Source organism: Cyclopterus lumpus, chromosome 17 (assembly GCF_009769545.1).
Source record: "Cyclopterus lumpus isolate fCycLum1 chromosome 17, fCycLum1.pri, whole genome shotgun sequence".
Classification (NCBI taxonomy): domain Eukaryota; kingdom Metazoa; phylum Chordata; class Actinopteri; order Perciformes; family Cyclopteridae; genus Cyclopterus; species Cyclopterus lumpus.
Window position 1 is genome coordinate 5254763 of NC_046982.1, and position 27918 is coordinate 5282680.

The 27918-nt window shown below is 43.5% G+C and overlaps 1 protein-coding gene across 2 annotated transcripts in view; it reads left to right on the top strand.

The window, feature by feature from the left end:
• slc6a9 (solute carrier family 6 member 9) overlaps positions 1–27918 on the top strand; it is a 94879-nt gene that overhangs the window by 20226 nt on the left and 46735 nt on the right. Inside the window, exon 2 of one of the 2 annotated variants that reach the window (XM_034556521.1) lies at positions 23348–23667. In XM_034556521.1, coding sequence (XP_034412412.1) covers positions 23638–23667 — 30 coding nt within the window. In that variant the 5' untranslated portion in view covers positions 23348–23637. Of the gene's footprint in view, positions 1–23331; positions 23668–27918 lie in introns of those variants that run through there. The other variant, XM_034556522.1, reaches the window with a different exon arrangement.

A 27918-nucleotide genomic window follows, 5' to 3' on the forward strand; every position in this document is an offset into this window, starting at 1 on the left:
TTTCAAACGGACTGAGGCCATGTTTGTTTCTGATTCGCGTGCGCATGTGGAACAGCACTAGTGGCAGTGACCCACCCATGACAGTCTCCTCGGAACATTTTACCAACTTCGCCTTGATGGTTCCATTCTCTCGCTCCACTGCACCTGAACTCTCTGGGTGATAATAGTGGTGACAAATGTTAAAATCTAGATAAGTTGATGCCTCTTTTAAAGCCTGGTTTACAAACCCCGGACCTGATGCCAGTTGGGAATAATCTCTGTCAGCAAAGCTTTCGCCACTGCCTTCGCATCCTGTTTAGATAATGGAAACACTTCAATCCACTTACTGAACATATCTACTATCACTAAACAGTATTTCTTGTTTTCACCATGAGTTAACTCAATAAAATCCATCATCAAATGATCAAATTGTCTGTCAGGTGGTGGATGACCTGCTCTTGGCATGTGTATGTTGCCTTTCACGTTGTACACTGCGCAAACTATACATTTCTTACAAAAGTCCTCGGCCACCCTTGTGAACCCTCTTGTGTACCATGTTGAATTCACAGCACTACACATTCCCCCTTTGCCCACGAGATCACTTCCATGCGCTAATTTAGCGTAACAATGGAAGAAAGCATGTGGCAAACATGGTTTGTTGTCCGGCCCCACCCACGTCTTCTGCTTGTAGACCGCCCCAGATGCAGACCAACACTTTCTCTCTGCAGGGGTAGCCATCGTCTGTAGTACCTCCACATCATGAGTGAGGGATATTTCTACAAGCAGGCTTACAGGCTTCTGTAAGAGCCACAAGTTCTGCAGCTTGAGCAGACAAGTGTGATGCCAACTTACCGCTGCACAGAGTGTCATATGGTGAAACTACAGCAAACCCCACCAAACCTTCTCCCGTGTCCGGCGAGCGAGATGCCGAACCGTCCACATACAGCTCCAAATCAGCATTTGGAAAGGGTGTGTCTTTGAGATCGGGTCTTGGTGTGCAGACCTGTTCAAGAGAAACAACACATACTCCGTGATGGGGAATATACCAGGCTGGTTGATAGTTGAGTTCTTCCTCTGGAACTTTCTCTGCATCACCACGAGCAATGATATCTTTCATAAAGTTCATGTAGTCTGAGCAGTATTTCTGGTCTCTCTTGAGCTTTCGTTCCAAGCCTTTTAGACGCTGAACAGCACATGACTTATTGTTGGGTAGATTTGATCTGTTTTGTTTGAAAGGTAAGGTCATTTATAATGACCATCTTGTTTGTGTTTGATTTCATCTCTCAGTTTAATCAAGAAGTGGAGATCTTCCTGAGAGACGCTTGCATCTTCTTCAACTCTTTCACTGAAATCAGATTCTAGCATCTTAATGACATCATCTGGACTGATCATTTCCTTGATCTGAGTCTTGCAAACATAGTGAACTTCACCCTTGAGCTTGATTGTTGGTTTGGGTTCAGGTGTCACTTTCCTTACAATGATGCAGTGATTTACTCCAATTGCATCACTGTAGTGGTCTTGTGGGTCACCATAACTCACTATACTCCAACCTAGATCTGTTTTCAGAGCAAATTGTTGGTTTTCTTCTCCACATACGACTTTTCTAGGCATTAGCGCTTGTGGGCAATTGTACCCTATTAACAGACCAATTTCACATTCTGTTGGCGGCGCAATGTGTTCTGCAAGATGCTCCAAATCAGGCCATGCCTTAGCTGTCTCTGAAGTTGGAATGTGTGTCCGATTAGCATGGATAAATTCCTGTGTGTACATTGTTGGTACTGTGATCTTCTTAGAGGAGAACATTCCTCTTATTTGTAGGTCTTTGAGTCTTTTGCAGGATACAATTGTCCTTTTTAGCAACATTGTAGATAGTTTCAGCTTCACGTGTTCTGTGTTCGTATCTAGAACGTTTGCCACTTTCTCAAGAATGAAAGGAAGAATAACTTTGTGAATCTAGCAGAGCATAGACAAGAACTTCCTTACTTGAATTACTTTGCGTTGACACAGACAGGTACTATCGCTGATGTCTGTGTTGTATTGCCATCTTGCACAACTCTGTTGGATGTGGTTTCCTTGATAACGTCTTGTAGTTGTGTTGACTGTAGCTTTCTTTCCTTGCCATAACTTGTATATTTAGATAGTTCTCTCTTTGGTCCTTGTTCTTATTTTGAGCGATCTTCGTGGAGGCATGTGGGATGACTTTTTGAGCATGTGTCACAGACCATCCGGCTACTGCAGCTCTTGGATTGATGTCCAGGATTTAAGCATCCGAAGCACAGTCTCTCACTCTGAATGAACTTGACTCGTTCAGCGACTGTCCTTTAAATGAATTTGCGGCACTTGTGTAAACTGTGTCCTAATATCTTACAATATACACATGTGATTATGTTTCTTTCACTGGTGTTGGTTGTGAAGATCTTGGCACCTAAAGTTTGGTTCTTGTAAGCCACCAGGGTTTGGTTCTTGATCTTTATCTTATCTTTATCGGATTCACTTTGTCGTAATGCGTTGTAAGATGTTACAGGGTTGCACGCAATGCTATCTTCCAATGACAGGAATGTCACAAAATAATTAAAGCTTGGGAACCTTCTGTGTTCCAGTTGGTATTGTGTGGCCCTTCGGTTCCATCTGGTACTTAACCAATCGGGGAGTTGGCAGTTAGTTTTTGATTTTCAATATCATCATTAAGATCCTTTAGACTTTCGTTGTGAGCAAGAGCGAATTCACAACTACGTAGAAAGTCCACAAATCTTCTTAAGTCAACATTCTCCTTAGGGGCTAATTTTGGCCATGCATGTAATTTGTCTCTGAAAGCCTTGGCAATCACAAAAGGCTCGCCATAACGTTCCTTGAGCACGTCCCATGCTGCGTGATATGAATCTTCTGAATCAATCAGAAAATAACCTTCTACAGCTTCTTTAGCTGCTCCTCCCACATATTTCTGAAGGAGGAAGATTTTCTCTGCAGTTGGAATATTTTTTCTCTCAATTAGGGTCTGAAAGGAATACTTCCAATGATTAAACTTGAGTGGATCCCCACTAAAGATTGTCGGCTCTGGAATGGGAAGCCTATTTGCTGATATAGCCTCAGCCAGGACTTTCACAAGCTCTCCAGTGTCATTTTGAAGCACACTTGTTGGAGCTGCATCTCTCTCTCTCTGGTTGTGGGTCCTGATACACAGGGTTCACCTGATCAATTTCTTGCTCAAATGTAGGCAGCTCAGACTTATGTGGAGTAAGCCTTTGGTCTGGATATAACTCATTTTCATCATAGACTTGAAGCCTTGCTCTGGCTGCATCCAGTCTTTTTAGCTCCTCTAAACATCCAAGCTCTCTTTTCAAGTCTTCTACAGACTTTTGCCTTGCTGCATTCTCTTCTTGCTCTTTCTTTAAGAGAGAAGCTTCTTGTCTCTCCTTTTCTATCCTACGTTCAGTCTCTTCTCTTTCGCCTTGAAGACGGCGAGTTAATGCAGCTGCTTCTTGGTCTGCAACTATCAGCTTGTCCTCAACTTCAAGTCTTTGCAGTTTCTCTTGGTGGCACTCTTGCTCAGCCATAATCTTCAATACAGCTCTGGTAGCTGCATACTCGGCAGCAGCTTCTTGTCTTTTAACCGAGGATACATTAGAGCAAATGGAAATAGCCTTAGAACACTTAGAGTCCGGAGATGAAACACTGGAAATCGTAGATTTGAATACAGAGCTTGCATCCGGCCAAATCAGTTCCTCCCTTGTTCCTTGAATTTGAGACGTTGTGGCGCGTTGTGTACAACAATCTTGGTGACTGATATACATTTATCCAGCTAGTGGCGCATCTAGTGTGGTGGGCTGTCGATTCTTCATAAACATTATTCAGTTCAGATAATTTTAAAAATATAAGAATAGTGCTGATGTGTTATTGTAGGATGTTGCTAGGATCCTGTTTTGTAACAGATTTTTTAGCCATCTTAGTTAAAGCTTTCCAGCGTTCATAAATATTGTCAGAGTGAAGGAGTAGCTCTTTTTTGTTTTTTCTTTCTGCAATTGTTTTCCTTTTTCTGTTAATGTACGGGCTCTATCACTTCGTCGAAGCACTTCAGACTGTAACGCTTTTTGTACAACGCTAGACTCATCTGTCTGCTCTGTCTCTGCTACTTGTTCTACGAGTGATCCCTCATATTGACTATTACTTTTGTGACATTTTAAATTATTTGAAAGTACACAATCAAGTTGTCTTAAATAAGCAGTGCACTTTACAACAAACATTTTACAAAAATACTCAAATCGACACTCCAAATGTCAGCTTTCTTAAATGAACACAAACCAAAAATTCTCTTTTCTTAAGGAAAATCCATCAATTGGGACTGAAGTCAGAGAGCAGCATCTGTCTGTGTAGCCACTCCGCCATGTTCTTCCACTCCATTCCTTGGCCTCTTGCCAAGGAAACATGAGGAAACTCCCCCATGAACAACTCAGATTGTGTGGTAGACAGAGAAACAGAGACAGTAGCAGTATCTTCGGTCCAATAAATGTCCATTGTCGGGGAAAAATCCTAACTTGTCCTTCTGACAGTAACATATGTAACTTCGGGACATCAATGATGACCGACCTGTCCTGGGCTTATCTTAGTGGACAGGCCTGAGCTTAGCTCAGTGAATGCACTGCGAATAAAACTAATTGTGAGACGTGGATTTGGTCTCTTATGGGGTTGCGCCAGACAGAAACTGTTGGCTACGCCAGGTGCATCAGATACACAAGATCAAACCTACAAAACTATAGGCAAGCATACCCGGACATGCCTGTCCGACAGCCTAATGTGCGAGCCAGCAAGTTACGGCTCTTCGAAGTGTCTGTTTACATCACAAAATGCTTTCTCACCGGGCGGGATTCTTTTCCCCAAATGCAGGATTGGAGCGGCAATCTCGAACTCCGTCTGAGGACAGCCTCTCACCTTCCGGGAGGAATCAACTATTCTCTTTGCGCGTCTGTAGTCCAACAAAGTCCTAATCCTACATCCAATCCCATCCTCGTCGCCAATTGTGATGTTCCTTGGAGAAAACAAGTGTATTGTCCAAACACTTAAATGTCTTTAAGTATTTATTAAACAGAAACTTGGAATAATTCAATTGAATGACCAGAGCTCCGTCCCACAAATGGTTAGGCGGTCTGACCCAGAAAAGATAGTGCAACCTAGTATTATACAGTCATGTTATTGATCAAGTGTTTGCCCCTCATCCCTCTCTTGCTCCTTTCTCCCTCTCACGGCGTCCATGTGAACACGTTCTGTCTGCTTTCCCAGATGGTGTTGTGGCGCATTCCTGAGAGTAGATAGATAGGGAGGGACACAAGATACAAGAGGACTATGCAATAATAAGATGAGCTGAACTCTGTTCCCAGAGTTTAGTAACACAGTCACATTAAGGAAAAACACTAATGATACATTTTCCACCACAATTGTACGTAAAATAACTTATATAAGGTCCTTAAAGTGCGTACGAAATATGCATCTCAATTGTATGCTGTCGTCTACTGCAGAGGAAAACATTGTGGTACTACATTTACCCGACACAGAATGGTTACTGGTCACCTTGCAGAATAGATTTGACTCACAAAATACAACCAATATAATGCACTATTATTCATGAAAATATCCAGCTTAAATAAATGAATGGTTATTGTTTCTTTCGTCCTACAGTTGTATCATGACACCCCGACTATTAATATTGAATGCATTTACTTCAGTTTTGAGTAGCTTTCTTCTTCTAGCCCTGCCAACACAGACATTCCCAAATAGAGAATGAGTCAAACGTAGAGCAAATCACCAACTCGGCCCCTAAAAAACACAAATCCCTGTTAATTGCGGTCATTGGTGAAAAGCACTTGGTGGAGGTAATTTCCAAAGAGGGGTATTAGTCTCTGGTTTTGACACAACCACCGCGTTTATAAAGTAGAGCATGGATTCAATTAGGGGAGGTATTTTGCTGGCAATAACAATATTACTGTTTTACACCAGGGAACACACATTCTGCCTCCAGTTGGCTATCTGCTCGGGTTGACTCCAGCGAAGTGAAGAGCAGTAAAAATAGCACTGTGTTAGATGCAAATGTCCTACCTCGAGTTATCTCTATTTTTGAAAAAGTCAGAAAGGCCATACACCTTTTTATTAACTCAATGTATCATTTAGTTATACTTTGGGTTACTGCCTATGGGTTATATTTCAAGGGTCTTAAATTCTATTTCTAGGATGATTCATATTATGATGTAAACGATTCCATAAACCTGCACACATTGCTTCTTTTGTCACTGGACACAAACCGAAAAATAGCTGTATGCAACAGCATTGACCTGTTATCACCTAATACAATTGTTTGCAAGCAATTGCCTATTTATACATCCAGGATTTATTTGGAGTCAACCTAGCAGATGTAATCCCTATCCCAATATTTACTCCGCTTTGAGCTCCGCCTTGGTCTACACCAACTCCTGGAGTAAATATCTAGCTCCTAAAGTGCTCCACTATCTTTGGTGCAAATCAGATAGCATACAGTGGGGTTTTGTTATGCTTGAATTAACAGCATACTGTTGGTGGAAATGGTGCTGATGAGATCGTTGAGACTCAAACAATGAGCTAAAAGAGGATGAAACGCCCCTCCTTTCACATTATGTTTTTTTTAACCATTGTTGGTTGATGCTGTGTTAATAGAGTGGCTACAAATCTCTTGTTGTTTTTTTAGATATCATTAGTATAATGCACCAACACAATTATAATTCTGATGCTAATATATAGACATTTCTTACCCTGATTGATCACAAATGTGAGAACTCTGAAAGACGAACCTTTTTGAGGTAGGATTTACACTCCCATAAACTCTGGTCCATAAACAAACCGAAGCATCACGATCAAAGTATAATTATATGATAGCATAAATGTCTTCTTTAAACAATGATGGTGATTTTCCTTGTTTTATCCCAAATACAATGGTTCGTATTTGTTGTGTGGTATGTACTTTTGATTGTGTGTTTGATTCTTTTTGCCTCTGGAGTAGTTGCCGTCCAAGGTCTTCGTCCCATTCAAAACAATAAATAGAGGAAGACCCACTGCCTCGGCATAGCATGCAGAATAAGCCTCTACAAAGGTTTTCTTTACTCTATGCACATTATCGCTGCACTAATAAGCGCAGATACTTTAACTCTGTTTTCTCGGCAGGGGTTTAGAAAAAGTTCACATTGCTTGTACTACTAGATTTACTGCCATATATTATGTTTTCACAGCTTTCTCTTCCCTTTCCAACGCGTCTGCCACAGCAGTCAACGTCATTTGAATGCCACTATTAAAAAAAAAGAGAATCCTGTTTTGTGCAATTCATTTTAAAATCCCATATCTTCTCTTTCCCAATGCCATTGGCTTATTGTGAGAATTGCAATTTCTTTCAGCTGTCTAAAGTGACGCCGGTTCTATTTACTGGGGCGCCGTACAAAGGCCTCTGCATGGTTACTGCTGCTTTGAGTGCCGTCACAATTTCATCATATTTACCTTTCTGTGTGCAGCGGGAGAAAGCGTCTGTCTATCATGACAAAACAGAGCCGATGGAGTCCCAATCGCACTGCTGCATATTGACATCATTGATAATAGACACAGCTACTTTGCAAGCCCCCCCCAAAATATGATGCATTGTCAATAACGGATGCTATTTAGTGTTGTGCACCATGTGAGACTGGAGGCTGGTGTTGCATCTTTATTTTAGATAAAGGAGAATCATTAATGAGTCCCTCTTGTGTGTCTGCACCTCAGTTCATTTGATTTATTTTCGCTCGCTCCAAAGATGGTTTAGCAAAATGGAGAAAGAACTAAACTAATAATCTTTGAGCCGTGCGCCTCGTGACATGCAGTTCATTGGCTCCAAAAAGTCATGCTGTCCCCAGAAAATAGGGGGCCTCTTGATAGTTAATGTGTAACTGTGTGGCATCCTCCCACTTCGTTTGACCAACAGCAGGCTACTATTTTATAGTTGTAAAACAAAATCAAGGTAGGGAAATGCCTGAACTAAAGCTTTTTATTTATCTTGTTGTTGCTAAAACCGTTCATTTAGCAGGACACATTATAAAGTCAATACAACTTTTGCAACAGTTACAATATAAGTCACTAGTTCCTCAGCTCTATATAACTTTTTGCACGTCAGAACAGTCTTTCCTGGAAAGAAAATCACGGTGTTTCCCATAAAGACAAAAGTGACAGGAAAAATTGTGTAAAGATTGCAAATACATACATGTCAGGATCTGTAGTGTTGTCGTGTTTCCTGTTTTATTTTGAAGTCCTTGTCTCTCGTGTCCTCTGTTTCTCTGCACTTCCTGTCCCTGTGATTGTCTGCCCTGTCCCTGATTGTTTCCTCCTGTGTCCAATCACCTGCACCAGCCCTCTGTATTTAAGTCCTGTTCATGTCATTCCCCTTTGTCGGTTCGTCTTGTCTAGATCATTGAAGATCATGTGTGTGAGCATGTTTTGTTGGGTTTTGAATCCTGTGGCGCAATAAAGTTGCCTTTTCCAGTGTTGACGGCGTTTGGGTCCAGTGTCCTGCAGCTGCGCACATAACAGAACGAACCGACCAAGGATGGACCCAGCCTACAACCCCTTCGAAGGGACCCGCTTGGCCTATGGGGGCCCTCGTAGCCTCCAGAAGGGGAACTACAACCCCCATAGGGTCTCGGCACCAAACCCCTTCGAAGGAACCCGCTTGGCCTATGGGGGCCCTCGTAGCCTCCAGAATGGGAACTACAACCCCCATAGGGTCTCGGCACCAGACCCCTTCAACGGGACCCGTTTGGCTTACGGGGGGCCTCGTAGCCCCAGGGGCAGAGGTCACCCAGGCCCAGCCCCGGAGTGGGGGGCGCAAACCTCCGGACCGCGTCGGTGGAGGGTTCCGGCTGCCGCCTCTGTGCCGCAGACCACTCCGGTTCCCGCAGTCGCCTCCGTGCTGCAGCCCTCGCCTGTTCCTGTTGCCGCCTCCGTGTTCCGGCCAACCCCAACTTCCTGTGACCTGTCGGACTTCCGGCCGGCCCTTGCTTCCCTTGCCTTGTCCCAGGACGCTCTCCGGGACATGATGGAGTCCCTCCGAGCGTTAGACATGGTCCTGCTTCGGCCGCAGTCCACGCCGGTTCCTGCTGACGCTGCGCCGCAGTCCATGCCGGTTCCTGCCGACGCTGCGCCGCAGCAGTCGGCAGTCTCAGAGACTCCTGAGCCTGTTCTTTATTATCTTCAGTTTTGAAAAGGATCTTTCCGCTGAAGCTGTTGTCACTGGCAGTGTTGCATAGATCCTTACCATCTTCACAAATGTTGGAAAGATGAGCTGGCCAGTGTTCTCCTCCACAATGGCAAGGATTTCTTGCAGGTTCTTCGAGGGAAAGCTGGAGTGGAACACCTTTACTTCTGTCGTCAGCTGGTCCTCATTTTTTCTCATAGAAGTCGCAAAGAACATGGACAGCTTCCTCTGCCTCTGGGTGTGGGGTGGGAGCTCCTGGAAGTCCCAGCTTGAAGATCTCCAGACCCAGATCACCAGGATGCAGCAGAGGAAAAAGAGGTACAAGCGTGTCATGCTGCTGATGACAATGCTGAGGACCCAGGTGTTGTATACTTGTGAGGATTAGTCAGTCTTAACCCTTAAACAGCTGTTTGGAGGTTCAGACTTCATTCTAAAGATACAACACACAAAAATCTAAATTACGAAACAATAAAAAAGGTAAAAATGATGTCATGCTTGGAAGTCGATGTTTTTGAACAGTTTAAGTTTTGCTACTGTCAGTTTTTATATTTTAGTGTGAATAAAAAATAGTTAATGAATTAAGTAATTAAAAGTTCAGTTAAGGTGTGTCTTTCTTTAATCCAAATACAAAAGAAAGACACACCTTAACTGAACAGGAACAATGATGCCTATCTGGTCCCAGCATAAAGTTTTGTTGTTTTACTGTCCAGTTCTATTACGGTATGTCTTTCTCTTATCTTTAGATCTGCTTCTTTCTTTTCATTTATTCTTTCATTCTTTATCAGTTTCTTTCTTTCTTCCTTCCAAGCTTTTAGAGTCTGTCTTTTCTTGGAATGCTAGCTAGCACTATACTTAATTTATAAAAGCGTCAGCTAAATGACATGTAATGTAATGAATTATCACTTCGAAGCAGCATAGAAAAAGGAAGAATTAGCAAGTTTTCAAATGATCACTGCATACTTGGGTCTATAAGAGAAAAGAAGAGTTGAGTTGCTACAAAGTCCTTGTTTAGGAATTTTTGTGAAGTTTGTGGGATCAGATGAGACCTGCGTACCTTGTGAAAGTGCTACATTTTGCCCACTGCATCACTGGGACTTATTTTGATCCTCCTACGTCCAGCTGTGGGTGGCAAGAGATGGAGAAGGAGCAGCAGAGAAGCCATGTCACTGTCCCAGTCTACCAGGAGCAAAAACAAGACAAAAAAAGTCACTAGTATGTACTGGAATGCACCCAGATAATAGCACCATCCATTTGGAATATAAACCATGCATTTCATGTAACTTACTGCTGTGATCGTTCTCTGCAAGGCTTTCAGCCGCCGTCAGAAGTCGGCACAGTTCAGCTCTCTGAGTCAGGTGTTTGGCCTCTTTGATAACCTTGGGCTTGAATGCTGTATCCCACTTCTCAAGCATCTTGACGGCTGTTTCAGCACCAAACAAAATCCAGATATGGGAATTTGAAAACGGTCCCACAAGGTAACAGTGAGAGGTAGCATCCGAATATTTATTATCAATGCTTCCAATTTAGCATGTCAAAATAAACCAGTTGCTCACCTGCACAGATGAAATCCAAGTATGTGAACTCTTGCTGTAGTCTGATGTACTTCTTTTTCCAGTGGTACTTCACCTTCAGCAGCATGATGATATCTTGCAGAAACTGGCAATGGTGGAAAAAACTAGCTGTTCAACTTTATCGAGGCAAGGAGTTATTAAACATATCTCAAGTGAAACAAGTGGTCAAAGTTACAGGCTATAAGGTGTATATATTGTCTCATGTTGTAAATTAAACTACACAGAAGGTCTATAATTACAATTTTGGTATCAATGAGGCACAAGCTACTGCTGTCCTCTACTGTCTACTGTCAGAAGAAGCGAGACGCTAGGAGGCGAAGAAACGAGACGCTAGGAGGCGAAGAAACGAGACGCTAGGAGGCGAAGAAACGAGACGCTAGGAGGCGAAGAAACGAGACGCTAGGAGGCGAAGAAACAAGACGCTAGGAGGTGAAGAAACAAGACGCTAGGAGGCGACGAAACAAGACGCTAGGAGGCGAAGAAACAAGTGCTGCAGTAACCTGGTGACGGACCTGGAGAAGAAGAAGCAGGCTTTGGCGGTTGCTTTATCGCTGACGGGAAGTGCGAGGGATAGTGCGCTAGAAATCGCCGCAGCGGATTTAAATGTCGATGGAGGAATGCTTATACTTCTCACAAAATTGGACTCTGTTTTTTTTAAACACACACAACTTTTTCGACTATACCTTGAATAGGGAAGGTAGAGCCGTAGTAGCACTCTAGTAGCACTTAAATGTCCCTTACCGATAGCACTTTGTTGTTTAGCACTTTAGTAGCACTTAAATGGCACGTACGGATAGTACTCTGTAGTTTATTGTTATTGAAGAAATTGTACTTGCTTGATGCTTGTTATTCTGAGTTTGGACTCATGGTTTAATGCACTTATTGTAAGTCGCTTTGGATAAAAGCGTCAGCTAAATGACATGTAATGTAATGAAAGAGGAAAAAGATCGCCAGTACGATGCGTACACAAAGTTTGACCGGATTGCAAGACAAAATGTACTGGTTCGGCCGCAGTCCACGCCGGTTCCTGCTGACGCTGCGCCGCAGTCCATGCCGGTTCCTGCCGACGCTGTGCCGCAGCAGTCGGCAGTCTCAGAGACTCCTGAGCCTGTTCTTTATTATCTTCAGTTTTGAAAAGGATCTTTCCGCTGAAGCTGTTGTCACTGGCAGTGTTGCATAGATCCTTACCATCTTCACAAATGTTGGAAAGATGAGCTGGCCAGTGTTCTCCTCCACAATGGCAAGGATTTCTTGCAGGTTCTTTGAGGGAAAGCTGGAGTGGAACACCTTTACTTCTGTCGTCAGCTGGTCCTCATTTTTTCTCATAGAAGTCGCAAAGAACATGGACAGCTTCCTCTGCCTCTGGGTGTGGGGTGGGAGCTCCTGGAAGTCCCAGCTTGAAGATCTCCAGACCCAGATCACCAGGATGCAGCAGAGGAAAAAGAGGTACAAGCGTGTCATGCTGCTGATGACAATGCTGAGGACCCAGGTGTTGTATACTTGTGAGGATTAGTCAGTCTTAACCCTTAAACAGCTGTTTGGAGGTTCAGACTTCATTCTAAAGATACAACACACAAAAATCTAAATTACGAAACAATAAAAAAGGTAAAAATGATGTCATGCTTGGAAGTCGATGTTTTTGAACAGTTTAAGTTTTGCTACTGTCAGTTTTTATATTTTAGTGTGAATAAAAAATAGTTAATGAATTAAGTAATTAAAAGTTCAGTTAAGGTGTGTCTTTCTTTAATCCAAATACAAAAGAAAGACACACCTTAACTGAACAGGAACAATGATGCCTATCTGGTCCCAGCATAAAGTTTTGTTGTTTTACTGTCCAGTTCTATTACGGTATGTCTTTCTCTTATCTTTAGATCTGCTTCTTTCTTTTCATTCATTCTTTCACTCTTTATCAGTTTCTTTCTTTCTTCCTTCCAAGCTTTTAGAGTCTGTCTTTTCTTGGAATGCTAGCTAGCACTATACTTAATTTATAAAAGCGTCAGCTAAATGACATGTAATGTAATGAATTATCACTTCGAAGCAGCATAGAAAAAGGAAGAATTAGCAAGTTTTCAAATGATCACTGCATACTTGGGTCTATAAGAGAAAAGAAGAGTTGAGTTGCTACAAAGTCCTTGTTTAGGAATTTTTGTGAAGTTTGTGGGATCAGATGAGACCTGCGTACCTTGTGAAAGTGCTACATTTTGCCCACTGCATCACTGGGACTTATTTTGATCCTCCTACGTCCAGCTGTGGGTGGCAAGAGATGGAGAAGGAGCAGCAGAGAAGCCATGTCACTGTCCCAGTCTACCAGGAGCAAAAACAAGACAAAAACAAGACAAAAAAAGTCACTAGTATGTACTGGAATGCACCCAGATAATAGCACCATCCATTTGGAATATAAACCATGCATTTCATGTAACTTACTGCTGTGATCGTTCTCTGCAAGGCTTTCAGCCGCCGTCAGAAGTCGGCACAGTTCAGCTCTCTGAGTCAGGTGTTTGGCCTCTTTGATAACCTTGGGCTTGAATGCTGTATCCCACTTCTCAAGCATCTTGACGGCTGTTTCAGCACCAAACAAAATCCAGATATGGGAATTTGAAAACGGTCCCACAAGGTAACAGTGAGAGGTAGCATCCGAATATTTATTATCAATGCTTCCAATTTAGCATGTCAAAATAAACCAGTTGCTCACCTGCACTGATGAAATCCAAGTATGTGAACTCTTGCTGTAGTCTGATGTACTTCTTTTTCCAGTGGTACTTCACCTTCAGCAGCATGATGATATCTTGCAGAAACTGGCAATGGTGGAAAAAACTAGCTGTTCAACTTTATCGAGGCAAGGAGTTATTAAACATATCTCAAGTGAAACAAGTGGTCAAAGTTACAGGCTATAAGGTGTATATATAGTCTCATGTTGTAAATTAAACTACACAGAAGGTCTATAATTACCATTTTGGTATCAATGAGGCACAAGCTACTGCTGTCCTCTACTGTCAGAAGAAATGAGACGCTAAGAGGCGAAGAAACGAGACGCTAGGAGGCGAAGAAACAAGACGCTAGGAGGCGAAGAAACAAGTGCTGCAGTAACCTGGTGACGGACCTGGAGAAGAAGAAGCAGGCTTTGGCGGTTGCTTTATCGCTGACGGGAAGTGCGAGGGATAGTGAGCTAGAAATCGCCGCAGCGGATTTAAATGTCGATGGAGGAATGCTTATACTTCTCACAAAATTGGACTCTGTTTTTTTGAAACACACACAACTTTTTCGACTATACCTTGAATAGGGAAGGTAGAGCCGTAGTAGCACTCTAGTAGCACTTAAATGTCCCTTACCGATAGCACTTTGTTGTTTAGCACTTTAGTAGCACTTAAATGGCACGTACGGATAGTACTCTGTAGTTTATTGTTATTGAAGAAATTGTACTTGCTTGATGCTTGTTATTCTGAGTTTGGACTCATGGTTTAATGCACTTATTGTAAGTCGCTTTGGATAAAAGCGTCAGCTAAATGACATGTAATGTAATGAAAGAGGAAAAAGATCGCCAGTACGATGCGTACACAAAGTTTGACCGGATCGCAAGACAAAATGTACTGGTTCGGCCGCAGTCCACGCCGGTTCCTGCTGACGCTGCGCCGCAGTCCATGCCGGTTCCTGCCGACGCTGCGCCGCAGCAGTCGGCAGTCTCAGAGACTCCTGAGCCTGTTCTTTATTATCTTCAGTTTTGAAAAGGATCTTTCCGCTGAAGCTGTTGTCACTGGCAGTGTTGCATAGATCCTTACCATCTTCACAAATGTTGGAAAGATGAGCTGGCCAGTGTTCTCCTCCACAATGGCAAGGATTTCTTGCAGGTTCTTTGAGGGAAAGCTGGAGTGGAACACCTTTACTTCTGTCGTCAGCTGGTCCTCATTTTTTCTCATAGAAGTCGCAAAGAACATGGACAGCTTCCTCTGCCTCTGGGTGTGGGGTGGGAGCTCCTGGAAGTCCCAGCTTGAAGATCTCCAGACCCAGATCACCAGGATGCAGCAGAGGAAAAAGAGGTACAAGCGTGTCATGCTGCTGATGACAATGCTGAGGACCCAGGTGTTGTATACTTGTGAGGATTAGTCAGTCTTAACCCTTAAACAGCTGTTTGGAGGTTCAGACTTCATTCTAAAGATACAACACACAAAAATCTAAATTACGAAACAATAAAAAAGGTAAAAATGATGTCATGCTTGGAAGTCGATGTTTTTGAACAGTTTAAGTTTTGCTACTGTCAGTTTTTATATTTTAGTGTGAATAAAAAATAGTTAATGAATTAAGTAATTAAAAGTTCAGTTAAGGTGTGTCTTTCTTTAATCCAAATACAAAAGAAAGACACACCTTAACTGAACAGGAACAATGATGCCTATCTGGTCCCAGCATAAAGTTTTGTTGTTTTACTGTCCAGTTCTATTACGGTATGTCTTTCTCTTATCTTTAGATCTGCTTCTTTCTTTTCATTAATTCTTTCACTCTTTATCAGTTTCTTTCTTTCTTCCTTCCAAGCTTTTAGAGTCTGTCTTTTCTTGGAATGCTAGCTAGCACTATACTTAATTTATAAAAGCGTCAGCTAAATGACATGTAATGTAATGAATTATCACTTCGAAGCAGCATAGAAAAAGGAAGAATTAGCAAGTTTTCAAATGATCACTGCATACTTGGGTCTATAAGAGAAAAGAAGAGTTGAGTTGCTACAAAGTCCTTGTTTAGGAATTTTTGTGAAGTTTGTGGGATCAGATGAGACCTGCGTACCTTGTGAAAGTGCTACATTTTGCCCACTGCATCACTGGGACTTATTTTGATCCTCCTACGTCCAGCTGTGGGTGGCAAGAGATGGAGAAGGAGCAGCAGAGAAGCCATGTCACTGTCCCAGTCTACCAGGAGCAAAAACAAGACAAAAACAAGACAAAAAAAGTCACTAGTATGTACTGGAATGCACCCAGATAATAGCACCATCCATTTGGAATATAAACCATGCATTTCATGTAACTTACTGCTGTGATCGTTCTCTGCAAGGCTTTCAGCCGCCGTCAGAAGTCGGCACAGTTCAGCTCTCTGAGTCAGGTGTTTGGCCTCTTTGATAACCTTGGGCTTGAATGCTGTATCCCACTTCTCAAGCATCTTGACGGCTGTTTCAGCACCAAACAAAATCCAGATATGGGAATTTGAAAACGGTCCCACAAGGTAACAGTGAGAGGTAGCATCCGAATATTTATTATCAATGCTTCCAATTTAGCATGTCAAAATAAACCAGTTGCTCACCTGCACTGATGAAATCCAAGTATGTGAACTCTTGCTGTAGTCTGATGTACTTCTTTTTCCAGTGGTACTTCACCTTCAGCAGCATGATGATATCTTGCAGAAACTGGCAATGGTGGAAAAAACTAGCTGTTCAACTTTATCGAGGCAAGGAGTTATTAAACATATCTCAAGTGAAACAAGTGGTCAAAGTTACAGGCTATAAGGTGTATATATAGTCTCATGTTGTAAATTAAACTACACAGAAGGTCTATAATTACCATTTTGGTATCAATGAGGCACAAGCTACTGCTGTCCTCTACTGTCAGAAGAAACGAGACGCTAGGAGGCAAAGAAATGAGACGCTAAGAGGCGAAGAAACGAGACGCTAGGAGGCGAAGAAACAAGACGCTAGGAGGCGAAGAAACAAGTGCTGCAGTAACCTGGTGACGGACCTGGAGAAGAAGAAGCAGGCTTTGGCGGTTGCTTTATCGCTGACGGGAAGTGCGAGGGATAGTGCGCTAGAAATCGCCGCAGCGGATTTAAATGTCGATGGAGGAATGCTTATACTTCTCACAAAATTGGACTCTGTTTTTTTTAAACACACACAACTTTTTCGACTATACCTTGAATAGGGAAGGTAGAGCCGTAGTAGCACTCTAGTAGCACTTAAATGTCCCTTACCGATAGCACTTTGTTGTTTAGCACTTTAGTAGCACTTAAATGGCACGTACGGATAGTACTCTGTAGTTTATTGTTATTGAAGAAATTGTACTTGCTTGATGCTTGTTATTCTGAGTTTGGACTCATGGTTTAATGCACTTATTGTAAGTCGCTTTGGATAAAAGCGTCAGCTAAATGACATGTAATGTAATGAAAGAGGAAAAAGATCGCCAGTACGATGCGTACACAAAGTTTGACCGGATTGCAAGACAAAATGTACTGGTTCGGCCGCAGTCCACGCCGGTTCCTGCTGACGCTGCGCCGCAGTCCACGCCGGTTCCTGCTGACGCTGCGCCGCAGTCCATGCCGGTTCCTGCCGACGCTGCGCCGCAGCAGTCGGCAGTCTCAGAGACTCCTGAGCCTGTTCTTTATTATCTTCAGTTTTGAAAAGGATCTTTCCGCTGAAGCTGTTGTCACTGGCAGTGTTGCATAGATCCTTACCATCTTCACAAATGTTGGAAAGATGAGCTGGCCAGTGTTCTCCTCCACAATGGCAAGGATTTCTTGCAGGTTCTTTGAGGGAAAGCTGGAGTGGAACACCTTTACTTCTGTCGTCAGCTGGTCCTCATTTTTTCTCATAGAAGTCGCAAAGAACATGGACAGCTTCCTCTGCCTCTGGGTGTGGGGTGGGAGCTCCTGGAAGTCCCAGCTTGAAGATCTCCAGACCCAGATCACCAGGATGCAGCAGAGGAAAAAGAGGTACAAGCGTGTCATGCTGCTGATGACAATGCTGAGGACCCAGGTGTTGTATACTTGTGAGGATTAGTCAGTCTTAACCCTTAAACAGCTGTTTGGAGGTTCAGACTTCATTCTAAAGATACAACACACAAAAATCTAAATTACGAAACAATAAAAAAAGTAAAAATGATGTCATGCTTGGAAGTCGATGTTTTTGAACAGTTTAAGTTTTGCTACTGTCAGTTTTTATATTTTAGTGTGAATAAAAAATAGTTAATGAATTAAGTAATTAAAAGTTCAGTTAAGGTGTGTCTTTCTTTAATCCAAATACAAAAGAAAGACACACCTTAACTGAACAGGAACAATGATCCCTATCTGGTCCCAGCATAAAGTTTTGTTGTTTTACTGTCCAGTTCTATTACGGTATGTCTTTCTCTTATCTTTAGATCTGCTTCTTTCTTTTCATTTATTCTTTCATTCTTTATCAGTTTCTTTCTTTCTTCCTTCCAAGCTTTTAGAGTCTGTCTTTTCTTGGAATGCTAGCTAGCACTATACTTAATTTATAAAAGCGTCAGCTAAATGACATGTAATGTAATGAATTATCACTTCGAAGCAGCATAGAAAAAGGAAGAATTAGCAAGTTTTCAAATGATCACTGCATACTTGGGTCTATAAGAGAAAAGAAGAGTTGAGTTGCTACAAAGTCCTTGTTTAGGAATTTTTGTGAAGTTTGTGGGATCAGATGAGACCTGCGTACCTTGTGAAAGTGCTACATTTTGCCCACTGCATCACTGGGACTTATTTTGATCCTCCTACGTCCAGCTGTGGGTGGCAAGAGATGGAGAAGGAGCAGCAGAGAAGCCATGTCACTGTCCCAGTCTACCAGGAGCAAAAACAAGACAAGAAAAGTCACTAGTATGTACTGGAATGCACCCAGATAATAGCACCATCCATTTGGAATATAAACCATGCATTTCATGTAACTTACTGCTGTGATCGTTCTCTGCAAGGCTTTCAGAAGTCGGCACAGTTCAGCTCTCTGAGTCAGGTGTTTGGCCTCTTTGATAACCTTGGGCTTGAATGCTGTATCCTACTTCTCAAGCATCTTGACGGCTGTTTCAGCACCAAACAAAATCCAGATATGGGAATTTGAAAACGGTCCCACAAGGTAACAGTGAGAGGTAGCATCCGAATATTTATTATCAATGCTTCCAATTTAGCATGTCAAAATAAACCAGTTGCTCACCTGCACAGATGAAATCCAAGTATGTGAACTCTTGCTGTAGTCTGATGTACTTCTTTTTCCAGTGGTACTTCACCTTCAGCAGCATGATGATATCTTGCAGAAACTGGCAATGGTGGAAAAAACTAGCTGTTCAACTTTATCGAGGCAAGGAGTTATTAAACATATCTCAAGTGAAACAAGTGGTCAAAGTTACAGGCTATAAGGTGTATATATAGTCTCATGTTGTAAATTAAACTACACAGAAGGTCTATAATTACAATTTTGGTATCAATGAGGCACAAGCTACTGCTGTCCTCTACTGTCTACTGTCAGAAGAAGCGAGACGCTAGGAGGCAAAGAAACGAGACGCTAGGAGGCGAAGAAACGAGACGCTAGGAGGCGAAGAAACGAGACGCTAGGAGGCGAAGAAACAAGACGCTAGGAGGCGAAGAAACAAGTGCTGCAGTAACCTGGTGACGGACCTGGAGAAGAAGAAGCAGGCTTTGGCGGTTGCTTTATCGCTGACGGGAAGTGCGAGGGATAGTGCGCTAGAAATCGCCGCAGCGGATTTAAATGTCGATGGAGGAATGCTTATACTTCTCACAAAATTGGACTCTGTTTTTTTTAAACACACACAACTTTTTCGACTATACCTTGAATAGGGAAGGTAGAGCCGTAGTAGCACTCTAGTAGCACTTAAATGTCCCTTACCGATAGCACTTTGTTGTTTAGCACTTTAGTAGCACTTAAATGGCACGTACGGATAGTACTCTGTAGTTTATTGTTATTGAAGAAATTGTACTTGCTTGATGCTTGTTATTCTGAGTTTGGACTCATGGTTTAATGCACTTATTGTAAGTCGCTTTGGATAAAAGCGTCAGCTAAATGACATGTAATGTAATGAAAGAGGAAAAAGATCGCCAGTACGATGCGTACACAAAGTTTGACCGGATCGCAAGACAAAATGGCGTCTCTATGGTTGACTACATTATCGAGTTTGAGCGCCGGTACAACCGACTACGTAAGTTCAAGATGGAGCTTCCAGATGCTGTGTTAGCTTTCAAGCTACTAGACACTGCAGGACTTAATGTTAAAGACAAACTATTGGCACTTACTGCTTGCCCAGAGCTTTCGTTTGTTAACATGAAGTCAGGCTTGAAGAGAATCTTTGGTGATAATTCTCCACAAGAGGGAGCTAATGACCTCCTTGTGAGTGTGGGTGCTGGCGACTTTAGCCTACTACACATGGTTTACAGGCAAGCGTGAAAGTAATGTCAGGTCAAGCCCACAACATCATACTGCTGTTCAAGGGACAAATCCACTCTACAGATATGGAAGAAGGACAAGATGTGCAGTCTGCCAGAGCACATATCACTTGGCAAAGGATTGTCCTCACAAAAATGAACATGCAAAATTGACAGAAGATGAGGAGGTGACAGATGTTGAAGAATGCAACATTACTTTATTATCAAAAGAATCGTTGACTGACAGAGATATTCATGGTGGAGTCTCTAGGATCAGCTGTAATTGACACAGTTTGCACTAGAACTGTGTGTGGAGAAAAATGGCTTGATCATTACATGAGTGGACTAATGCAATGTGAGTTAAAGAAAATGGGGGACACAAAGAGTGTAAGAGCATTCAAGTTTGGTGATGGGAGAGTTGTTCATTCTACAAAGAAAGTAAAAATCCCAGCCATGATAGGACAGACTAGATGTCAAACTGAAACAGAAGTAGTTCCGGTAGATCTCCCATTGCTTTTAAGCAAAACTTCACTGAAAAGAGCAGGTGGCGTTTTAGACATTGAAAATGACAAAGTCACAATGTTTAAACTACCAGTGAAACTTGAACTAACATCTTCAGGACACTAGTGTGTGAACATTGGAGATGAGAGTAACCCAGAAGAAAATGACCTCCAGAATGAGGATGACATTCTCACCGTGACAGAAAACATGACAACAAAAGAAAAACAGAACGTTCTGTTCCCACTACACACCCACATTTGGACATGCCTCTGTTGAAAGACTGAAGAAACTACTCGCCTGCTCAGGTAATGCTGATGCTGAATGCACCACAATCCTTAAGGACATTGTAAAAAACTGTGAGACATGCATTAGATATAGCAAGCCAAAGCCAAAGCCAGCGGTGGGTTTGCCTATGGCCTCAACCTACAATGAAACTGTACCTGTGGATTTGCATGAGCTAGAGCCGGGTGTGTGGTATCTGCATGCAATTGACCACTTCACACATTTCAGTGCAGGGAGCATCGTCACCACCAAGAAACCCAGGGAGATTGTAAAGCACTTGTAAGTGTTCATGGTCCTCCAAGCAGACTGTTCAGTGACAATGGCGGAGAATTCAACAACGAAGATATGAGGGGCATGGCTGAAAGTAAAAACAACTGCAGCTTACAGCCCATGGAGCAATGGGCTTTTGGAAAGGCATAATCAAACCCTCACTGAAATCCTGATGAAAGTGAAGAGGGACAATGGATGTGACTGGAGGATGGCCCTCGACTGGGCCCTGATGGCAAAGAACTCTATGCACAACGTGCATGGCTACAGTCCCTACCAGCTGGTATTTGGACAGAACACAAATCTGCCTTCAGTTCTCACTAATAAGCCGCCAGCTCTGGAAGGTACTAATATGAGTACTTGGTTAGCCCAGCACATCACAACATTACAGACTGCAAGAAGAGCGCTTACAGAAGCTGAGTGCTCTGAAAGGATCCCGAGAGCCCTTCGTAAACAACTACGGCCCATTGATGACCGATATGAAACAGTAGACAAAGTCTACTTCAAACGGGTGGATTGTACAGAATGGAAAGGTCCAGGTGTGGTCATCGGCCAAGATGGTGTGGTGATATTTGTGAGGTATGGAGGCACTTACGTTCGCGTACATCACTCTAGGCTTCAAAAAGTAGATGACCCACAAGCAGAGCTGGGAGAAAAGGACATTCTGGTGGAAGCGACTGAACATCCTACCACATTACCAAAACCTGGCTTTTATGAGAATAATTATGACACTGAAAACGAAAGTGAGGAGGAGACCCCTACAAATGGTGAGGATAACAGCGAACCCTCTCACACACCAAGACAGCCAGAAGGAGGTAGTCATGTTCAATCTGACGCATCACAGAACAACTCTTGGTTGACTCCTGCAACGTGATGGGACTCCTTGCTTGTCACGTGGATGACTTCATCTGGGGTGGTTCAGAAACATTCTCCACAACAATAAACTGTCATCCCTCACTTGAAAGTTGCTTTTCAAGTTGGACGTGAAGAGCACAACAGCTTCAGCTACATTGGAATGGAGGTTCACTCTTTGGAGGATGAGATACAAGTGCAACAAAGGATTAACATCAAGAATCTACAACCCATTCCTGTGGATCCCAAGGCTCCTCTAACAGACACTGAAGCTGACATGTTACAGTAAAGTCGAAGATTGGCCAAATATTGTGGGTAGCAAGGCAGAGTAGACCCGACCTAATGTGCGACATATCCATCCTATCATCAAGTACAAAGCATGCTACTGTTCAGACTCTACACTGTGCAAACAAACTTGTCAGGAAACTGAAATCCGAAGAGGTGACCTTGAGGTTTCAGCACCTGGGAAAAAACTGCTCGCTGAAACTAGTGATGTGTAGTGATTCTTCGATTGGAAACCTTCCAGACGGTGGCACTCAAGGCGGACACCTGGTCATGCTTATGGGAGAGAATGGACGGTGTTCACCTATATGCTGGCATTCAAAGAGGATCAGGAGAGTTGTCCGAAGCACCTTAGCAGGAGAGACTTTGGCACAGTGCAGTCTTTTTGGCTACACTCTACTCCGAATTGACCAGCCTCCAAGGAACAGCTCGCTGACTGCTTGACTAAGAAGGGGACAATCTGCACTCGTTCTGCTGAGGGCTCTCAGCGAAGGTGTCTGGCAACTCAAAGGCTAAACGACCTAATCATAAAAAGCCTACCTTCAAACTCTATTCATTAAAGTTGCAAGTTGAAACCTATGTTTATCTGTTTAAGGTTTTAGGAAAAAACTAATGTTCGTTTTTTTGTGACTATGTTTTTCTTTAAAGAGAAAGGGGATTTTTATTCAGTTTAGTGTGCACGTAACCGTTGTTATTGTTGGCTTGTAAAGCTTTAATCATCTATGCCAGTGGTTCCCAAACTTTTTCTGTCAAGACCCCCACTTTGGGAACCACTGATCTATGCTGTCACTGAAATGTATTCACTTAACAGGGAGCGCCCCACTGCCACCACTGCCCTAACAGTTAATCTCTTTACACAATAGGGCACTTTTTTTTATGGCAGCTGCTTTCCTGCAAAATGCAAATCTCTTACTACATGTTTTTCTAAAATCTCTCTCTCTCTCTCTGCATCCTCCCTGAGGGATTCCTCAGAGGTTTAACTCCCACCTGTCAGGGACCTCTTAATCCATATCAAGGTGCAAGCTGTTGATTTGTTGTTGTTGTTGTTGTTTGTTTTGTTTCATGCGATTTTTGTGTTTTACCTCATATCAGGTCAACCAATTGAGAGCCGAAGGGGGTGTTTTTTGAACCAGAGGTGGGGACAAGTTACTAAAGAAGTGTTGCCTTGCCCCCCTCTCCCCTCTCCCCTCCTCCCCCCCCCCCCCCCCCCCCCTTCCTCCACCCCTCTCCTGCCTGTCACATGTTCCTTTCACAGCATAGAAAAGTTTCTGGATTAGGGCAGAATTGACACAAAGCAGCGACGCCACTCCAGCGACACACTCGCGAGCAGCAGCGCAGAAGAGGCGACGAAGAGAGAGAGAGAGAGAGAGGGAGAGAGAGAGAAAGAGAGAGAGAGAGAGAGGGAGAAAGAGAGAGAGAAAGAAAGAGAGGGGGACCGAGACACTCCAGCGGACGCCACCTCGGAAAGACGGTCGCGGCAGCCAGACGAGTCCAACCCGGAGAGAGAGAGAAAGAGAGAGAGGCTGGAGATCTTTGCCCTGAAGGATGGAAGAGAAGCAGTGCGCCGGGATCCTGGTGAGTGTTGCTTTTGTTTCAGTGAACACACTTTTGACCAAGCAGTAACACAGATAAGATGGACAGAAAAGTGAACGAATGGATAAAAAGAACCCCCCCCCCCCCCCCAAAAAAAAGCACGCCGTTGGGATGCAGCTGCGGGACCACGGGTCCGCCCCCCTTCCACCCTCCTCCACTCGGCTTCGGCACACGGCGACAGGTGGTTTGGCTGCACGCGCTTCTTCATGCGGCGCGTCTGTCTTCTCTCTCGTATTAATATTAGGAATAGGGTTTAAACGTTTCGTGCACGGCCGCTGTGTTGAGCGCGCGTGCGGGGCGCAGAGCTGTCGTCGCCGGCTGTCCGCCAGCCGGCCCGCAGCCCCCCCCTCCCCCCCCCCCCCCCCACAAGAGTCCAAGTGTCGGCTCTCCTCGTTTGTTTATCTGGTCTTTTGCAGCTCTCCGGCGGGCCGATAAGAAGGTGAGGCCGGGCCGCGAGGTTAACGTGTGCCGCCGGGGAAGCGTTACACTTGTTTTCTCGATTGCTAAGACACGTTTCTTGAAAGCGGTCACCCGTTTTCAAGAAACCGTGAACACAAAACCTGATCTTCGAGCGCTATTCACAACACCTCCGAGTCCTCTTGCAAAAATGAAACTTTTTCGCAGAAAAACAGAAATTGACCTGTGCTCAAAATCAAACACTGCAACAAAGTGATCAAAAATAATGTACACTATCAAGCAGTCAGTAAACAATACACCAATAAATAGAAAACATATAGTTCTCAGGGAGAAGAAGATTTTTAATCTCAAAACGAATTTCATATGAACGAAAACATGATTTATTACAGTAGCTCAACATTGATCATAAATTACTACTGCGCTTTGCTCTTTGCAATTTCTTTTGTTCCTCCTCCTCCTCGTACCCCTATTGTTACAGTACTGTACCCTGCAGCTCACAAACGTGTCCTTGGTCTCTGTGATACTGTAATTCTTGTTCTTTGTTGATATGAACTTGCAACCAGTCAAAATCTATTGAGCAGTCAGTACTGTTACTGTAACAAATAGAAAGCACGACGTTCAAGGCCATACCATTTGTTGATTGTACATTATACAGCCTACAATGCACTGTAGGCCTACGGCAGTAGTATACAATACTACAGTAAAAGAGACAACAATCAAAGGAGTCAACATGTCATCAATGTGCTTCTTCTTGTCTTTGGGCTGGTCAGGCCAAAGCACTTATATTGGTCGTGTCACATCATTTGATACAAGTGAAATCAGTTTTGAGTGATTGTATCAATGACATGTTTTCTCTATTTGTATTTGATTGTTGCCACTTGTGTTTACCGGTATGGACGACATGTGCATTAGAGTGCAGAATGTGTTTTGAGACTGAGAATGTGTTGAGAGTTTTGCTGAAAAGTCTAAGTGAGATCTGCAAATTGTGTTTTACCATGTGAAATAGTTTAAGGTATTAACAACGGACTGCACAATTAGCTAAATGAGTTCAGTCAACTTTGTTCAGACAATGGGCTTTAGTGTTTTTAGCAATTGAGAAAAACTGTAATCGGAGTGTGTTGCGTCATTGGCAGTCAGGTCAGCTCTCTCTCTCTCTCTCTCTCTCTGACATTCTCTCTCATTTGAAGCCTCGCTTTCCTCCTCGATTACTTTTGCGTCCTTTCGAGATGCATATCCTCTTTATATAATTCTCGCCGCCGTCTGAATTTAAGAGAGAGAGAGAGAGAGAGAAAGAGGGAGTTATCAGTCTCGCCTGCTCTGTCCTCTCGCGCAGCATTTGAAGGCGGGTGCAGGATTGAGATTGAATTCTTGTTCTCAGAACTTTTTGTTTTATTTGGTGTGTGTGTGTGTGCGTCAGTCAGACAGATTGTCCATCAGTCATTGAAATGTGGCAATCTCAGAGATTAAAAAAGTTGTAAATGTCCCAATTAGGATTGTATAAATTTCCTATGTGCCTGTGCTCGGTAAATAGGTCTCTGAGGACGGGTCAAACAATGAGTGCACAGTATAAATGCTCTCGATATATTGTTAAAGGGAGACAGAGGGCAGTTTATCATTAAATATCGCCAAAATAAAAGCTATGGAAAGTTCAACCTTTTTAGTTGAAAGTAAAAAAAAACAACAACATTCGTTTGAAAGTGGATTTTATTTTTCATCTAAAAAGTTGTATTGGAGAAAAAAAAGAAAAAAGAAGGTCTGAACAAGTTCTCTGTGACACTTCATTGGAGCCTTAACGACTGATATACAAGTGACATCAAAGCAGCCGCACTTTCTTGGCCAGAGCCTCGTCTTATCGCCGACATACACGATCGCTCATTTGGTTTTGTTTCAGGGAATCGCTGCGGTAGGTGACGTCTTTGTTTGCTGAGAGTCTCGTTCCCTGGCCAACACTCAGTGCCTCGTTGTTTAAAGTCAATTCACTTGATTTGGCAGGAAACGGAGAATTAAAAAGCCATTTAAAGGTTGACTCAGAGAAGAAGGCGAATGACTTAGCCTCATTTAAGATATTGGAGGGAAAGAAAACTTTAAGATTAGGCTCAGATAAAGGAACAAGTCTACTTTTCCAAACGCCGCTGTACTTTTTTTTTCTCTCTCTCTCTCTGAGATTAAATGTTGATTTCAGATCACTCATAACATTCACCGGTCATCTTTTCAGTAGTGCAGAAGTTGGGAGTGCAACTGGCGCCCAAGTCTTATCTACGAATGCAAACACGGGAACGATTGCACAACTTCCAACAAGCAGCAGCTCGGGGGGCCGTCGTCCCCCAGCGCCTGGGACGCCGGTCGTGGGCTCAGGGACGTCGACGGAGAATGAAAGAAAGTGTGTTACAGAATGACAAAATCGCCCCTTTTTCCTGTTGTAGCAATCTCCAAATAGTGCAAACGTATATTTTTTTCTTTCTTTCTTCTCTCTCTCTATTGAAGTCCTTGCCCTTTCTTTTGCGGTCTGGTCAAATTTATTTATGCCCGCCCCCCAGATGGCCGGTGGATGGACCCGTCACCGTAACTCTCGTGACACACAAGGGCGCTCGCTTCCTGCTACCGCTTGGCTCGGCCGGTAGCCCTCTGCCGGGACCCTTTTCGGTCCAAAAACGGAATCCCCCCCCCCACCCCAACTTGTTCACAGTGTTCAAAAGGGAAGCCCCCCCCCCCCATCCCTCTCCTCAATCTTTCTGCGTCGTCTTTTGACTGCCCTGGAAGCCACTTCCATCGAACAGATGAGCAGATGGTGCCCTGGCACCGGCCTTTACTGGACCGATAGCCGTCTCTTTGTCGTTGTTTTTTTTTGTTACTCCTTGGTTACGTCTTTTCGACCCGTCTTTAAAATGTCTGTGCTGTGTATGTATAGAGATGTAGGAGGAGGAGGAGGCGCTGCGTCTGGCTGTGCAGACCAGGGCTGCCACTTCATCACCATGGAGGCCCAATGGTCACCGAACACTGGCAGGCCTCTTAATGTTAGCCCCGTGACTTTCCAGCCACCATTTATTTTTGATGATGACGATCCGATACTTGTAGTCGCCCAAATTTTGATGTATCGGACTCGATGAACTTCCCTTGAGCTACTTGATACAAAGACCCGAGGCCCTGGTTCAGAGCTATGGAGCCGATGATCTTGAATTATTGATATGACATCGGCGAAGACATTTTACTAGAGAATATACAACAAAAAAACATACTCCGTCGAGCCCAGCTGCCTTAAAGGAGCAACGCTGTGGAGTACAGGGTCTTTACTTCAGCCCGGGTCGAATCTACGGTACGAATGTACCATAAAGTCATTTGTCAGAAATGAGGAGGTCTTGATGATGATGATGAGGATGATGATGATGATGAGGTTGACCATAGTTGGAATATATAGCTACGTGTAGGGGAGATGTGGAAACGTTCCACTGCGGTTTGAACTAAAAGCTTAGTCTTTTTGCGTGGGCCATTTAGCGAGAGGTATGACGCGTACGGTGCAACAATGCAGACACGGACACTTTGTCAATACACACGAGGAAGGTTTTGTTTTGTAAGATTACCCCAACAGTTCTGTGTACCCGCTGGGTGGGGAGCCTTGGTGTGTGTGTGTGTGTGTGTGTGTGTGTGTGTGCGTGTGCACCATTTCCCAGGGGTTTGTTTGGCTAATGTGTGCTGTAGGCTGTGAAGTGGAAACTAAATGGAAAGAAATAGTGGAACACAGAGCCACAATCTCCCTGAGGTCAGGATGCACACAGACGCACACACGCACACACACACGCACACACACAAACACGTCTA